Raw genomic sequence first — 17,209 nt, 5'->3', positions numbered from 1 at the left:
AAGGCCTGCATGGAACAAAAGGTAGAGGAAGGAGGAATTCACCCTTTTTTCCTGCCTTACTGCATGAGCTGGGACATCTTACCTCTTCTTCTCATGCCCTTGGACTGGGATGTACACCATCAGCTCCCTTATTCTCAGGCTCATGAACTTGGACTGAATTACCTTGCTGGCTTTCCTAGGTCTCAAGCTTTCAGATATCTCCTATTGGTTCTATTTCTCTGGAAATCCCTGTCTAATACAGAGTTCTCCCTCTGTCCATTCTCCACTTGTTCCTCAATAAGAAAAATCCATGAAAATCTGATACTCCCATGTCTTGGTCAAATAAAGATTACATTTCCAGTTGAGCTTGCAGCTATGTGCCCATGAGAAAACAGGGATGATTCCTCTTTAAATATGAAATATGAAGTAACAATTTTATAAAAAATATTTGTTAAGTGACTTTATATATTTTCCCTAATAACCTAAAAAAATCTGTCATTCTATCTCTAATTTGGCGATGCAGAAATTGAGGCTTGGAGAGATTTATATTTTTCAATAGTCTTCAAGGTAATAAAAAGAAGGGATAATAATAGATTCAAAGGTAAGTCTATGATTCCAAGACTAGCATTCTTTCTATTCAGCCATAATTAACAATATTGTTTCTCTCTGTGGCACTGGATATATGTTGATTGAGTTGCTGATTTACATTGTTAAACCCCAAACACACTAATGCTCCAATAACTTGGCCTCATTAGCCAAGTAGACTTATCCACGCAATTCGATCTGGCTATTATTATAATGTTAATGATCTTGAAAAATTGCTTATTATATTTGTACCTCTAATAGGTATCTCTTTAATAATAATAACTATACCTAGTCTGCTCACTGACTTTCAGGGAAACCAGGCAAAGCATTGGTGGGCTACACTCAGATGTAGGAGTAACTTGTTTATAGAGAAAATAAATTGTTCTACTTAGAAGTTATTATATGAGCCATCACTATTCAATTCAAAATATAATTTAAATTGAATATGAATTACATACATTGTCTCTATATTATGGGCAACTCTGCATGGCTGAGGTGGGGAACTTTAGCTGAAAAGTAAGAAAAAGACTTATTAGAACACTCCTAAGGTGTGTGTGTGTGTGTGTGTGTGTGTGTGTGTGTGCGTGCCTGTGTGTATGCGTGAGAGAGAAACTCATAGAGAGACATACACACAAGGAAAGGTAAGGTCAGAAAAGTAAACTTTCAAACTTCTGCAGTTTTAGTGAAAAACAAACAAAAAACTCCCCAAAGAATTCTTCAAGTACTAGATGGCTGTGGAGAAATAACTTAGACTTCAGAAAATTAGTTTCAAAGGGGTTGGATCCATTTGCTAGATAATGTTCAAAGATAGCTTGTGCAGGGTACTTAACCTACCAGTATTGTTATTCGGCACAGAGGTCAAGAAATGCTTGTGAGTCAGGAAGTTTGAGTCCAGGTCTGTCACTTGCAAAGAGCTTTGGTGCAAGTCATTTAACTTTTAAAAAAATATATATTTTTATTGATTTCAGAGAGGAAGGGAGAGGAAGAGACAGAAACATCAATGATGAGAGAGAATTATCGATCGGCTGCCTCCCGCATGACCCCCACTGGGGACAGAGCCCACAACAGGGGTATGCTCCCCCGACCAGAATCAAATCCGGGACCCTTCAGTCTGCAGGCTGATGCTCTATCCACTGAGCCAAACCAGCTAGGACAAGTCATTTAACGTCTTAGCCTCAGTTTAACTTTACATAGTTTGTTAATTCATCCATGGCATGCAATAATTACAGCATCTCCTCTTAGGATAACTGTGAGGATCAAATGAGATGATTCATATAAAATACATAGAGCTTGGCACACAGTAAGTGCAAAAATAAGTCATTTATTACCATTCTGATGGTCTGTTGAAGCCTTTAATTATTTGTAATGCACATATTAAGTAAGTTTCCTAAGTGTTTAGCACATTCAGCATAAGCATTGATATCTTCTTGTTTTGCCTAGCCTGCGTGGCTCAGTGGTTGAGTGTGGACCTATGAACCAGGAAGGTCACAGTTCAATTCTGGTCAGGGCACATGCCAGGGTTTCGGGCTTGATCTCCAGTGTTGGGCATGCAGGAGGCAGCCAATCAGTGATTCTTGCTCATCATTGATGTTTCTATCTCTCTCTCCTTCTCCCTTCCTCTCTGAAATCAATATAAATATATTTTTTAAAAAATCTTATTTTATTGAACACTATTAATATCAATTATCATTTTTGCTTTCTCCTAAAGTCTAATATAAAATATAGTTCATAGACAATAAAAGTATAGTGTTCACATTAAAATAGATTTAAATATTTATGGTAATACCCTCTTCCAGATTTTGTTTCCTAAAGTTACATGATACTTGTTTCAAAAATAACTTCTTCCTCCATTACACTGATAGAATCTCTCCTCCTCCCCTTCTCCCCAGCCCACTCACACTTGCTCTTCCCAAGACCAGGAGTGCTCATTATGCTCATGTGACAGAGTGAGGAAACCCGGACACAAACTCAGAGTAACCCGACCGGCAACAGAGAAATCGCTGTGATGTGTGCAATGTGTTTGGAACTTCAAGTCGCTTCCGCCTCCATTCAGACAAATAGAGCCACAAAAGAGACAATATACAATTTCACCCTCCATTGCCAAGCGATGGAAACTCTTACTACCCATCAAAAATTTTTTAAACATATTCCATTTGACAATATGTGTGTCCATGCTTGTGGTTTCCATATGTCATTAAACACCACCCCCCCCCCCTCAATTGTCAAAATAAACAGCTCTAATGTTTCACTGCAAGTTCAAATAATAAAAGATGGTGTGGTCATAATTCAAGAGACTTGAAAAAAGAGAGCATAGCTGAGAACTGGATGATTACTCATGATCACGAGGTGACATGGTAGGAAAGGACTATGGTAGGAATAGGGTCAAGGATAAAAAGAAAATCGCCGCGTTTCTGCCCTGATCCTATAACCTCTCCATCAGTACAGTTTTGCTCAGTATTTGTATAACGTTCTCTGATTTCTGCTCAGCAATGACTAATTGGTGTGTAAACCTTGTGAATTAGATTACCATAAAGCTAAAGCACTTACTTTTATTCTTGTGGGTATAATTCCTGGCTCTGTATTTTTTTTTTTAAAAGAATTTGATTTGTTTGCTGTAAATGTGGCTTGCTTTCAGGAAAAAAAGGGCTTCTGTGCAAACTCATTGTATTCCATTTAAGTTTCATTTCTGTCTCTTGCTGGAAAACACAGGCCTGGCCACGTTACAGAAAAGGTAGACAGATGAGCGCGCGATTTGTATGCAGTTTCTAATTTTCTTCTGGACACTGACGTAAGAGGTATGGCTGACCAGCCAGAACACAAAGCCTTCGGATAGCTGAGGTAATATTGCTGTTGATTACGAAGTTAGAACCGTTTTATTCACCTACTTTCACTCCCAAGAATCTTTTCACGTGGCCATTCCCTGTCACTCTATTGGTTTCTTTCACCCATAGCACCGCTTTTGTGTTGAGTTCTTTTTCAATTTTTCAGTTTTTAATATTGGTCACGATGCTTTAGAGAGTAGATGGCGCCGGCTCCAGAATTTCTTTTTTTTTTCTTTTTAAATTCAGAAGGAGATTGAGAAAAAACAATGAAGATTGAGTCACCTTTTTGTATTGTCTTTTTAGGGTTGCTGGAGCAATTTATACAAACTTGCTGACTTAAGTTTAGAAAACTATTCTCTCTCAATTCTGAAGGCTGGAAGCCTGAAAGCAAGGTGGCAGGGGCCACACTGCCCTGAGGATCTAAGGGAGAAGCCTGCTGTGACATTCCTGGCTTCAGGTGGCTGTCCGCAGACCTCCTAGCTGCATCACCCAATGGCTGCCTCTATCTTCACAGGCCTCCCTCCTCTTCTCTCTCTGTCTCTCCTCTGTGTGTCTCTTATAAGGACACATCCCTTGAATTTAGGGCCTACCTAATAATCCGGGAAAATCTTATCGAGAGATACTTAACTTAATTCTACCTGCAAAAGCCCTTGTTCCAAACAAGGTTACATTCACAGGTTCTGGGCATTAGGAGGTGGACATATCTTTTCAGTCCCCATTCAAACCACTACACCTTACAAAGAGACATAGCTAGGCAATCCATAGTTTCTAAAATGTCACTTCTCTGCTAATTATTAAGAAGGCTATGTTGACATTCACTTAAATGCTTTTAGGGGAAAAAAAAAGATCCCTTAGTTTATAACACTATGACTTCTCAGAAATACTCTAGGCTGCCAACACAAATATTTAATCTCTACTAATTAAAGAAGTAGTGTACTCATGCTGTTTAAGGGGTAAAAGCCTGTTTTATTATAGTTTTGCTTTTAGTTCTTACTTACACAAATTAACATACAAAGAAGCAGCAAAAATACAACCCAACTTGCTATGTGTTCTTTCAGTGATTTGTAACCTAATCAGCTAGTTCCAAACTACATGACCTTTTGTATTTTTATGAGACAGGAAAATGCTTAGTTTAGGAAAAGGTCATTCCTATTGAGCAAGTAAAATTTGAGATAACAAATTTCCAAGTATGGTTAAAATGTTCTAAGATTTGGGCTGTGAATAACTAAGAGCCCCTCTCAAATGATGGTGTGAAATAAAGTATGTAATAAGTAAGTTACACATTGGAAATTCTACATGATAACTGATTAATATGTTTCAGGGTAGACATTGCTGGAAATAATAGATTCTATTCAATTGTCGTCTTTAATTTTGTAATTAATCTGTACTAGTCTTATGACTAACATATGTCCCTTTTTGCGATGGAATACTGAATGTTAAAACATCCCCTGCCCCTCACACCCACACCCACACCCACACATGTAGAGAACCTGAAAAACAGAGACATTTTGAGATGCACTATCTAAAGAAGTAACTTGGCATTTTTAAAGGTGGACTTCTTTAAATTCTTAACTATATACATTTTAATTATCTAAATCTTAACTATCTGTCCCACAGGCTGCTCTCCCTGTACCACCACCTTCAAAATAATTAAATGCCCAGGCACAGTCCTAAGAAGGAGAACAAAATTTGTATCTTCACAAGACACATGGCTATAGAGAGAAAGACTGGATGCAAAGACTAGATGGGGAATAAGTCAGGAGTCACCCTGATATGACTCTCCAAAGTAATCAGGGTATCAGAAGATACACTTCAAGTGTCTTTATAAGACTATCAGGAGCTTCACCTTGAGAAATTCTAGACATGCAACAAAGCATTAAAAGAGAAGTACCAAGGTATAAGGCACAATACCCCAGTACTAACTTGGATTAATTAAATAATGATCAGTTAATAACTTTTCTTTTTCAAGACTTTTTAGAACAGACTGTGGTAAGAAGAAAAAGAACACTTACCAATAATTATTTTACATAGATAGTCAAGTAGTGACTATCTCACATTATTAAACTGCACATTACAGAGGCCAAGTATGAACATCCAAGACTACCACAATGTAGTTTTAGCTTCCTGCTTTTACCCTGGATTCTGGTTTTCCCAGAACTTTTTAGGATATGAAACATTATTTTCTCGTAATAATGGATATTTGACAATGAGAAGAAAGGCTAGGTGGTGGGTAAGACACTGATTAGCTAAATAATTGCACACATGTTCTCAGCATTTGGGATTCGACTAGTAACTCAACAAAATACCAATAATACACAACATGAACCCTTAGAATTATTTGGAAGTGGATGAATTCAAGAATGTTCAGAGTTTCAACTTTGTTCCATCCCAAATTATAGTCAGGTTTTTTCTATTCATTATTCCTGCAACTACCTTATATGAATTTTCACTGACAAGTTTTGTTTTTTTTACTAGACCTATGCCTGCCTTGCTTTCCATTGACTTTGTAGTCTTATGCATACCACAACATGTCTTTTCCCATAAGAATAAATCCTACCCATCCTTAAAGTCGAAATTCTCTTGCCAATATTTCTACCAACCTCAAATATAGGCAACCTACCAAAGCAAATATTATCCTTGTATAAACATTTTACCTCATTTATTCTTTTCAAGAAATATTTTTATATTTATCGCATAAGACGTTGGGAGCCTAGAATATGTCAGAGAATATGCCTTGCACTTCTTAGTAACTTTCCCGATTCTCAACATAGTATCTCACACTTAACAGGTACTCAATATGTAGGTATATACAATATAAGTAAGAAATTGAAAAGACATAATATACCATTTGGTCTTTTAATACAAGATATTTTGTTTTGTAATAACTGTCTGCACTATGGAAAATTCACCCATTTGGTGTTTTGACTTATGTCAGTTAAATAGCCAAGGAAATTTGAAAAAGAAATTATGACTCAGATAATATACATTTTGTTATATTGAATCCATCTACACCTGTAACAGAAAAAGCATTGACACCTACTAAGGTGAATTTCAAAGTGATTATGACATGCTAAGGAAACAAGAAGAACACATGTTGTTCTTTGGATTCCTTAGAGTTCTTATTCCATTCACAATATTGAGAATATTATAGACATTGGGCAAATAGTATTGACAGGGAGAACCATATGCAGCAAAGGTAAGAAGCATATGTAATCAAACCTGAGATAAACAACAGACATACACATGTTCACACAGAAATTCCGTTTAGAGGCCCCGCATTAAAACTGTCAGAATAAAGTTGTGTTGTAAAATTACTGATATTATCTTAAGAACAAGCAGGGGTTCCCTGTGAAAATAACAAAATTGCAAAATAATAATGAAAACAAGGTAAGTTGGCTTTCTTCTAGAAGTGCTTAAACAGCACACAATAGATGGCTTTCCAATGATCCGCTGTGTCCTCCAGAAATACAGCTGGAGTTTGCGTTCACTATTGCCTCACTATAGGTGAACACTCTGAATAAGATATTTGTGAATAAATAAGGGGTAAGTGTATCTTCCCTTTTTTATGTTCTTTACCACTGAATGACTTATTTCTCTAGGGTTTTCTGATCAGGTTTTTCAAACTTCAGGTCAAAGATTATTTTTCATAATTCTCCTTACATTCTGCTTCAAAAACAACAAAGCAGAATTTGTTAACCAACACCTATAATGTACTTCATTTAAAAGTAATAAAATGTTCTCTACCTGGTGCTTATTCATTTTTTATTCATGAATGTCAGCTATTCTAGAGGCTGCTGAAGTGCATTGATATTTCTGATTTAAAGTGTTCGCATGTCATAAGCTCAAAACTTCTATTTTCCATGCATGATGGAATTATTTTGATGGGAGGGGTGATGCTGAGGTTAACACTGTAATTTACATTGTATTCACTGAACTCAGAATGCACTCTGGGAGATATAAAGGTTCATTTCTCCACAAGCTAGGAAACCTGTTTCTAAGAGCACTCCAGTTAAATTTATCTCCAAAAATACAATCTGACAGTTAAGATCCATTCTTGATGAGATTGGTGACAGGCATCAGGAAATAGAAGGCAGTTTGACATCTTTGGTACTCTTGAAAAGCTAAAAGTTTTGGCATACTGAAATAATAAAATGACTGCTTAATTGTTTATTAAAGGGCTTCCCTTCTGATCAATATAGATGAAGAGGGAATCAATTTACCTCCTTCCTGGATCAATTTACAAAAACAAAACAGACAAAACATTTTTCTGTTATTGGGCATCAGTCAGATCAGGTCAGTGGTCTCTGGGAGAAGAGAAGCAAAGTGAACCCACTGATTTCCCGAGCTCATCACCTGGGGGAGTTTTCAGGCTGCAGAAGAGAAAGGGAAACCAAGGGGTGCCCAGTGGTTCTGTCATTGAGCAGATAGAGTTGGAAGTCTGAGCGAAGCAAAGCAATTGGAGTTGGAGAGGAAGAAAACCAGAGAGCAGAGAAATGCACAAAAGGAGAGTTCTGGAGGTCTAGAGGGGTCCCTCTTGAACATTCATCTGAGTGTCTATCGGTGCCTGTTATGGGGGGATTTTCCAAGCCTGGGGAAAGAACCACGGGATATTAGCAAGAAAAAAAATATTTGGTGCTCAATGATGGCCAGTAAGTGGGTTCCCAAAAGCCAGTTTTTAAAGAAGTCACATAATTTATGGGAATTTAGGTAGAATACTCAGAAGCAATGGGCTTAATAGTAGGGCAAATTAGCCTTAAGCTATTAGATGGTACCAGTGCTCTAATACCATGTAATAGCTGAAAAGCGAACCTCGAAAGGGTCAACATTTTTCCAAGTAACTTAACTGCATTTTAGAACAAAACTTGAGAACCTTTTTTTAAAAATCACAGAACTCTTCGGCATCACCAAATTAAAAAATGCAATGTCTAAAAAGCACACATGCAAAATGTAGATAATATGCAGTATGTTACACTGCATTCATCTACGTCTGAAAAAAATCAGAAAAATACAATCCATAGCAAGGAGAAATTTTAATAAAATAGATATGGACTCAAAACGACATAGATAAAAGAATCTGTAGATGAGAGCATTCTTTATGTTCAAGAAGGTGGAGGGAAATTTGAGTACATTGACTACAATGTGGACTGTATAGGAAAGACCCAAACCAAACTTCTAGAGATAAAAACTGTTGTGTGTAATATGAAAAACTTACCAGATGGGATTAAGATTAGAATAGCCACTTCAGGGAAAAATAAGGTGCTTTAAAGACATGATAACTATAAAAAATGAAACACAGACAAAAACGACCGAAAATAAGGAACAAAGAATCAGTGAGCTGTATGCAACCAAAAGCTCCATATGTGTAAATGAAGTCCCCAGCTGAGAGGAGTAAGAGTGGAAAAAAAAACCTACTTGAAAACTAATAGCCAAAAATTTCCCAAATTTTATAAAACCTATGAACCCAGAAATCCAAGAATCTCACTAAACTTTAAGCAGAAGAAACATAAAAAAAGAATACGACACTGAGACATCATAATAAAATTGTGTAAAAGTAGCAGCAAAGAAAAAAATCTTCAAAGCAACCACAGTAAAAAGACACACTATGTATATAGGCACAAAGATAAGAATGATTAAGCAGTTTTCTTGGAAACAAGGCAATAAAAGAGATATCAAAGTAGAGTAATATCATTAAAAATAGCAAAATAAATGGAATTTATTGACCTAGAATTCCATCTCCACTGCAAATGGTAAAATGAAAACTTTTTTAGATGTAAAAAAATTAAAAAATACTATCACCAACCTAACTCCATTACAAGGAAGTCATTCACAAATAAAGGAAAATGATACCAGTCCCAAATCTGGATTAGCACAAAGGAATGAAGAGCACTAAAAATGCTTAACTACATAGTTATATACACAATACATCTTTTGCTTATTATTTATCCTTTAAAATATTTGATTATTTAAAGAAAGAATAACAGCAATGCATTATAAACTTCAATAATATTTTTTGTGAAGTCAACAGTGATATGTCAAATATACATACTATAAATTAGAAGCAAGCACTAAAGAAGCAAAAGAGTTATAGTTAATGAGCCCACAAGAATGGAACATAAATGATTAAAAATAAGTAATCCCCCCAAAATTCAGAAAGAGAAGTAAAAGGGGCATAAAGAACATATGGGACAACAGACAGAACAACAACAACAAAAAAACCCACACACAAATAGTAGGATGATAGATATAAACCTACTCATATCAATATTAACATTAAATGTAAATGGCCTAAACACCTCAATTAAAATTCAGAGACTGTTAGATTGGATAAAAAAGCTAGACCCAACTACATGCTGCCTACAAAAGCCCACTTAAATATAAATACATAAACAGTTTGAAGGAAAAATATGTCTCATGCAAGCCTACAAACAAAAATCAGGCTGGAGTTGTCATTAATACCAGACACAATGCAGATTACAGAGCAAAGGATATCAGCATTGATAAAGAAAAATAGTTTATAAATGATAGAGCAGTTAATTCATCTAGCGGACATAACAACCCTAAATAATTATGCACCTTATAACAGAGTCTCAAATTACACAGGGGCAGAAACTGGTGGAACTAATAGGAAAGAAAAGTATTCACAAGTATAATTGCTTAAAAAAGCAAAAGCTCAGGCATCTCTTTTTCTGTTGTTTTTCTTTTCCCCTCGAAGTCAGTCCTAACCTTAGCTCACAGGATAACAATTCTCAGACCTCCATGATTAAACTCTGAGATTCATGCCTGCAGCTATAGCTGTGTTTGATCGGAAATTGTAGGACTGTGCCCTATCTCACTATAGTATTCTGCTGTTGCATTAAAGAGCTATGACTTTCCAGAAGCCCTTGTTTTTTCGTGGGGGAAGTGTGACTTCTCTGCAGTAGTGTGTGCCAGCTTCAAGTCAGGCTCAGATTCGACCGCAGCATCCTTTCTCGATTCCGAAAAGCCAGGTCTTTGCTGTTTCTGGCAATATTTATCTGAGTGTCTGAATGGAACATTTAACTCTCTCATTAAAAATTAGCTTTGACTTTTCTTGTTAACTTAGTTCTCTTGCTGTCTTCCCTCATTAGTAATATTGAGATGATACCTGACACTGACAAAATGTAGAGGATGAAGGAATAGACTGGTATCTGTAAAGTACATGGAAGAAATGCACTGAGCCGCTATCCGTGAACATTAAATGACATGGGTAATTAAGAAGAGATTTGGATTATTCTGACCCAAAAAAAGTATTTTTTAAAATACAGAAGATGCAGGAATCGTTTTTGATTGAATGCTTGGATTTAATGTTGGTAGAACGAATGGCCACATAGTCCTTTATTTCATCAATTTGATTTTACAAGTGATAACTCAGGTTATAAAACTCAAGATGCAATGTGAAAGGGTTATTAAAAAAGGGGGAATAAAGAGGGGAGACTTTTAGGTTTTTGGTGAAAGATACATACATATTTACTCCAATGAAGCCTTTTCTCCCCTCGTTCAATAATATTATTAATCTTTCCTAAAAGATTCTTCCAAATAGCCTTAGAAAATCCACCAGGTGTAAGACAGTGCGTGTGCTTTGGACCTCGGGGAGTAGAAAATGAGAAAAGAGTTACAAATAGAAGGGTATGTATTATTAATGAATCCCCCTGAGCTGTCCTTAAAGATGGCAAGAAAATGCCTGTAGGTTGAAAAGACACTAACCTAAAAAAAAATCATGAAAGCCGAGGCCGGTTTGGCTCAGTGGATAGAGCGTCGGCCTGCAGACTGAAAGGTCCCAGGTTCGATTCCGGTCAAGGGCATGTACCTGGGTTGTGGGCACATCCCGCGGTGGGGGATGTGCAGGAGGCGGCTGATCGATGTTTCTCTCTCATCGATGTTTCTGACTTTCTGTCTCTCTCCCTTCCTCTCTGTAGAAAATCAATAAAATATATTTAAAAAAAAATCATGAAAGATAAAACCATTCTTCCTGATCTATTCTGAGTAATGATCTTAGGGAATGACCTTTCCTCTCCCCGCTCACTCCTCCCTGGCAACCAATGCTCATGCTGAATGACTCTAACTCTCCCACTCAGGATTTTCTCCGCATTCTATTATAGCCCAAACCATTCACATTTTTTGCCTTTCACAACGAACTGAATGTCACTGTGTTGTTTATATTTTTGATTCAAATTAATTAATTTTCGTAAATAAGTATTTTATATAATTCTATGCATGTGTTGAATGTTCTGAGTTTAGAAACCTAGAACCTTCAACTATGTTTTTAAAACTGTTTGACATAGTCCATTATTTTTTTTTAATATATTTTATTGATTTTTTACAGAGAGGAAGGGAGGGAGATAGAGAGTTAGAAACATTGATGAGAGAGAAACATCGATCAGCTGCCTCCTGCACATCTCCTACTGGGGATGTGCCCACAACCCAGGTACATGCTCTTGACCGGAATCGAACCTGGGACCTTTCAGTCCGCAGGCCGACGCTCTATCCACTGAGCCAAACCGGTTTTGGCCTAGTCCACTATTTTTAACTGTGTTGATTATAGTCCACTTTTAGGTAAAGAAGATAACATACTTGAATACTATAAATGTCATAGTTTATAAAAACACAATTCAAAGCCTGCGTAACTATATTATATACATTTGCTAAACTGCTGATGTACAAAATGGTAAAAAAGAACAATGCCTTATTTACATGTATGTTTTACCTTTAAAAATTGCAAATAACTTGACTTTTATTATCTCAGTATATCTCATACAAATATTGTGAGGTAGCAGCATGCTATTCCACTTTACAGATGAGAAAACTGAAGCTCACAGTGTCCCACAGCCACTGTGCCACCTATGACAGTGATCCATTGATAGAGACAGAATTCAAACCCTCATTTGATACCAATGGATTCTGAACAAATTTAATCATAAATAGAACACCCATTTCCTTAATCTTTTTTTTACTAAGCAGTCTAAAATAAAAATATTTCTAATTAGTATTATAGAAAAGAGATTTTTTTTCTTTTAATCTTGATTGTTAAAAGGATTACATAGGTCCTCTTTCCCTCCATTAACCTTTAGAAGTAGGCAATACATTTACCTTATAAAATAAGTATTTTAATTAAGGCAAGACTTTAATATTTTTGCAATGACAGCAATGCAAATGTTCATACTTATATGTCTTATAAAGATTAACCTCTCCTCCTCTATTAACTCTTTTTAATATCTGTTAACTCCCTAACACCATAAAATAAAGGATCAAAGGTACCCTTTTCCCACATTTTCACTGAAATAAATCACTTTCCCAAGATTAATCATTATGGCAGAGAGAAAAGCATGGATCTAAACCCAGGCTTGAAGTGCCATCCAGTTCCACCTTTATTTACCTTTCATTATGCTTAGACTATATTTTGAAAATATGTGTCCTTTGCAACCATGCCCTCTACTAAACATCATTGAAAAGAGAATAAAAATGAAAACAAATAAGAATTAAATATTCATAAAATAACTAAAAATAACTTTCTGTAAGGGGGTTAAACACTTCAAAAAAAGTGATAGTTGATCATTAAAACTCTAAAGGTTTTAATTATGCATTTTTTCTTTCATGGGGTAACATCAAATTCTAAGAACATTAGTTTACTGTATATCTCTGCGAATCCACAACAGTGTTGGTGAAATATTTTAGTGAAGTCTCCTTAAGATATGTGATAGTTTTAAATAAATTCCTAAATATCACAACTCAAGTACTATACTCAGTTGTGTAAGTAAACTAAGGCTGAGTACAATTTGAAGAGAACTTGGATTGGAGAGGAATCAGAAATATATGTAGAGAGGAGTTTGATAACTCTAAGCTACTGGCTTGACTGAAAATTTGTCTTTTTTTTTCATTTTGTTGTTTTATAGTCATAATGACATAGCCATAAAGCTTTATATATAAATGCAAAAGATAAAGGAGGCAATGTGACTAGATAATTCAAGGTTAAAGAAAATTGATAGACTATCTTCCTAGTAAGAAAAATATGTTGACTTTCATTTTATAAGAATTGTTAAGAGTAAAAGTTTCCATTTATCAGTAGAAAAAAGAAAAATGATCTGATATACATGTCATATCTTTATGACACATAAGCAAGGGCAAGGGTACCCACCCCTTGAATAGTCCTAGATACAATTATCCAATTGAAAATTCAGAGAGGAAAAATGTGTGTGTGTGTGTGTGTGTGTGTGTGTGTGTGTGCGTGTTGTGGATGAATAGAAGACAGAAAAATAGAATTGTTTTAAGAATATATGCCGCAAGCTGAAATAACATTAAAAAAAACCAATTTTTCAAGAAATAAAATAATTTAAGTAAATTATTTATTTTCCTTAACAGAATAAAAACCACAGGTACTCACCTAACCTCTCGATGGAGTAATACCGCTGCTTACTATCCACGCGCACTGTCTCGGCATAAGGGCTTCCAACACCATAACCAATAATGTAACCTCGCACCACGATGTTGGGGTTCAAGGGAGGAGTCCAGCTCATGATGATGCAGTTGGTCTGGGGCCTCACATGAAGAGAGCTTGGCTGGTCAGGGACTTGAGACTCTAGAATTAAGAGAGAGGCATCGTCAGGCTGTCTCCCAGGAGAACATACAGCATGGCATAATTCCCACTCAACCAAGACTTAGCATCCTATGCCCTAGATGCTCGGATGGTGTGTTACTTATGGCCCCAGGCCCTCCATGTTTCAGCATGTGAGACATTTTCCATGTTTGCTTTGACTTGCACAGAATTTCTTAAGCACAAGAGGCTACTGAATACTGTCCATTCTTCTTTATTCTAATAGCTTTTCTCTGGGGTTGTTTTTTAAAAATATATTTTTATTGATTTCAGAGAGGAAAGGAGAGAGATAGAAACATAATGATAATAGAGAATCATTGATCAGCTGCATCCTGCATGCCCTCTATTCGCAATCGAGTCTGCAACCCAGGCATGTGCCCTGACCAGGAATTGAACCTTGACCTCCTGGTTCCAAGGTCGACACTCAACCACTGAGCCATGCCAGCCAGGCAGGAGTTTATGATTTAATGGGAATTGCAGACAAGTAAAAAGGCAGTTGTAATATACTATTATAAATATTTCGGTAGGTTTAATACTGGCACATGTAATACATTCTTTGATCAGGTAAATATTCTGGGAAGAAATTTAAAAATGTGCCCATCTAAACTTAATAGTCCATTAAGTGTTTTAGCACAGTTCCTAGTAATTAGTAGGTACTCAAAAATATTAGTGATTTGAACCTTATTCAAACTATTTGTGTTCATTATTTCTTTCCTAACTAAAAATGTCTAATGGTAACATTTGTCAAATTATGCAAGAGAATTTGATGATTAAAAGAAATAGTACAGTATATTTTCTCCTTGATGTAATAGCAAAAGGAGATGTGATCGCTTCCAATATTATCTACTATCAACACACACTTCTAGCTTAAGTGATATATGAAAGTGTGTCTTCTATTCAAGTTTTAAAAATAGATACTGTGCTAACAGCTTCTCAAAAGATGCTACATTCTAAAGATACATCAACAGAATTTTCTAAAGATGCTTTTTTCTTCAAAGATTCCCATTTGTGAACAAAAAAGAGACACACTATTCTTTGTCCTGAAGAACCCTGTGATGTAATATGCAAAGGCATTATAAAAAAAACTCAAAACATGGATATAAACCTTTACAGCAAAACACAATGTCTGTGAAGGATTTTCCACTATAAACCCTAAGTAAAATAATAAGAGAAACAAAAGGGATGGTTTAATATTTAAATTAGCCAGTCAGAGAAAGACAAATACCATATTCGTTTATATGTGGAATCTAATGAACAAAATACACTGACGAACAAAACAGAAACAGAGGCATGGATACATGTGTTAGAAGATTGTTCATAGCTCAAAATAGCCCATTTGTGCTCTGCTATTCACTTCTTAATATAAAGACAGAAATGAAAATTTTCCCTATACTACTATGTGAGTGAGTTTTCTCCAGTACAGATGATGTTAAAAAGCATGAAAACAGTTACTACTAGAATGAACTATAAAACATTGACTCAGAAAATCCACTGTGGAAGGTGTGTGACCTGAATACTTTTGGGGGGCTGAAACTGAAATTCGCTACTCAGAAGTACATGAAAGATTTCACAAATACCTCTAGGACAATGAGTGCTTATATAAGGCATAGATAAGTATTAAGGCAATTATTGAAATCACTTGAAACCAAAGAACACATTTGGCCTGAAATATGCTAATTAATGAGGCCCAAAATTTCTACGGGAGTCTGAATTATTAAGATAAGTAGGTCAACTGCCATTCTTGATGATACGATGAAATTATGGATCCTTAGTTTAATTTGTTTCTAAAGAACATTTATTATTCTTTCAGTGGTGATTACAGATTTCCACTAATGAGTAATGTTCACATATAACACACTAGGAAATTTATCAGATTAATCCCTGTGAATTTTCAACAATTACTGTGGATTGCCTATGTGCCAGTCATAGTATTATAGGACTAGGTAGGGGGATATAATTTCGAGAAGGTAAGACCACAAAATAAAAAAATTAAAGAATAAACAAGGAAATCATGAGATCTTGGTAAGTGCCAGGCTGTTGGCATAGTAACTGACTTTGCAATGAAGGTATCACCTGGTAGAGTCTAAGGTGAATGATCAGAAAGAGCTAGTCAAGCAAACAACAGGGTGGAAAGCTTTATAGGCAGAGAGAACAACTCTGGAGAAGTCTTATAACAAGAGTGAGGTTGGTATGAAAAACAAAACAAGCCCGGCTGGCATGGCTCAGTGGTTGAGCATTGACCTATGAACCAGGAGGTCACGGTTCAATTCCACGTCAGGGCACATGCCTGGGGTTGCGGACTCGATCCCTGATGTGGGGTGTGCAGGAGGAGCCGATCAATCATTCTCTCTCATCATTGATGTTTCTTTCTCTCTCTCTCTTTCTCTCTCTCTCTCTTTCTCTTTCCCCTTCCTCTCTGAAATCAATAAAAAAAAGATAAAGAAAAAAGAAAAACAAAAAAGCAGAGGGTCATTGTACCTGGATCATAGAGGGTAAGAAGGAAAATGAAGAAGATAAAAAGGGGGTCACCCAATGGGAATGTAAAATGGTGCAGTTACTATGAAAAATATAAAGGCAGCTCTTCAAAATATTAAAAATAGCATTACCATATGATCTTTTTAAGTGTTCAGAATGTAAAATTCCAAATTGACCGACTTTTCTTATTTCAAGCTTAGTGCTCATTGTATTCATACCTTTGGGCCTCAAAGTGATGCTAATATGAAACCACAACACAAACCAACTGGTTTATCTTATTTCATGCAAACTGTTATTTTGGCACAAGCATGCTTCTCTTTGTCAGTGATTCTAATGACAACCAAAACATTTCTTCTGGCAACTGTATTAGTTTCCCATTGCTGCCATACCTTGTGGTTTACACAAAGAGAGAGAACTCATGACAACAATGGACAACAGTGTGGAGATTGCAGGGGGTGGAAGGGGTGAGTGGAAGTGGAAGAAGAGGACACAGAGGGGATAAACGGTGATGGAAATAATGAAATGAAATAAATAAAACTCCGCACATTTATGATGTTATGTTCCTGGAAGTCATAACTCCAGTGTCAATCTCACTCAGGGAGCTAACTCAAGGTGTCAGCAGGGCCACACTCCTTCCTGAGGCTTCAGAGACCATGCTTTCCTGGCTCTGTCAGCTTTTTCTAGAGATTGCCCACCTGCCTTCCTGGCTCCACATTTCCAAGCTCTGCTTCTCTTGTCACAT

The 17,209-nt window shown here is 36.2% G+C and overlaps 1 protein-coding gene across 1 annotated transcript in view; it reads right to left on the bottom strand.

The window, feature by feature from the left end:
• The window catches only part of DCC (DCC netrin 1 receptor), a gene marked incomplete at both ends in the record, with an annotated part of 936,944 nt that overhangs the window by 120,069 nt on the left and 799,666 nt on the right, over window positions 1–17,209 (bottom strand). Inside the window, one exon of the mRNA XM_081097320.1 lies at window positions 13,783–13,977. Coding sequence (XP_080953446.1) covers window positions 13,783–13,977 — 195 coding nt within the window. The remainder of the gene's footprint in view (window positions 1–13,782; window positions 13,978–17,209) is intronic.

The sequence above is a fragment of the Myotis nattereri genome (genome assembly GCF_964212035.1).
Source record: "Myotis nattereri genome assembly, chromosome: 8".
NCBI classification, from domain to species: domain Eukaryota; kingdom Metazoa; phylum Chordata; class Mammalia; order Chiroptera; family Vespertilionidae; genus Myotis; species Myotis nattereri.
This window is presented reverse-complemented; position numbering and strand designations above follow the sequence as displayed.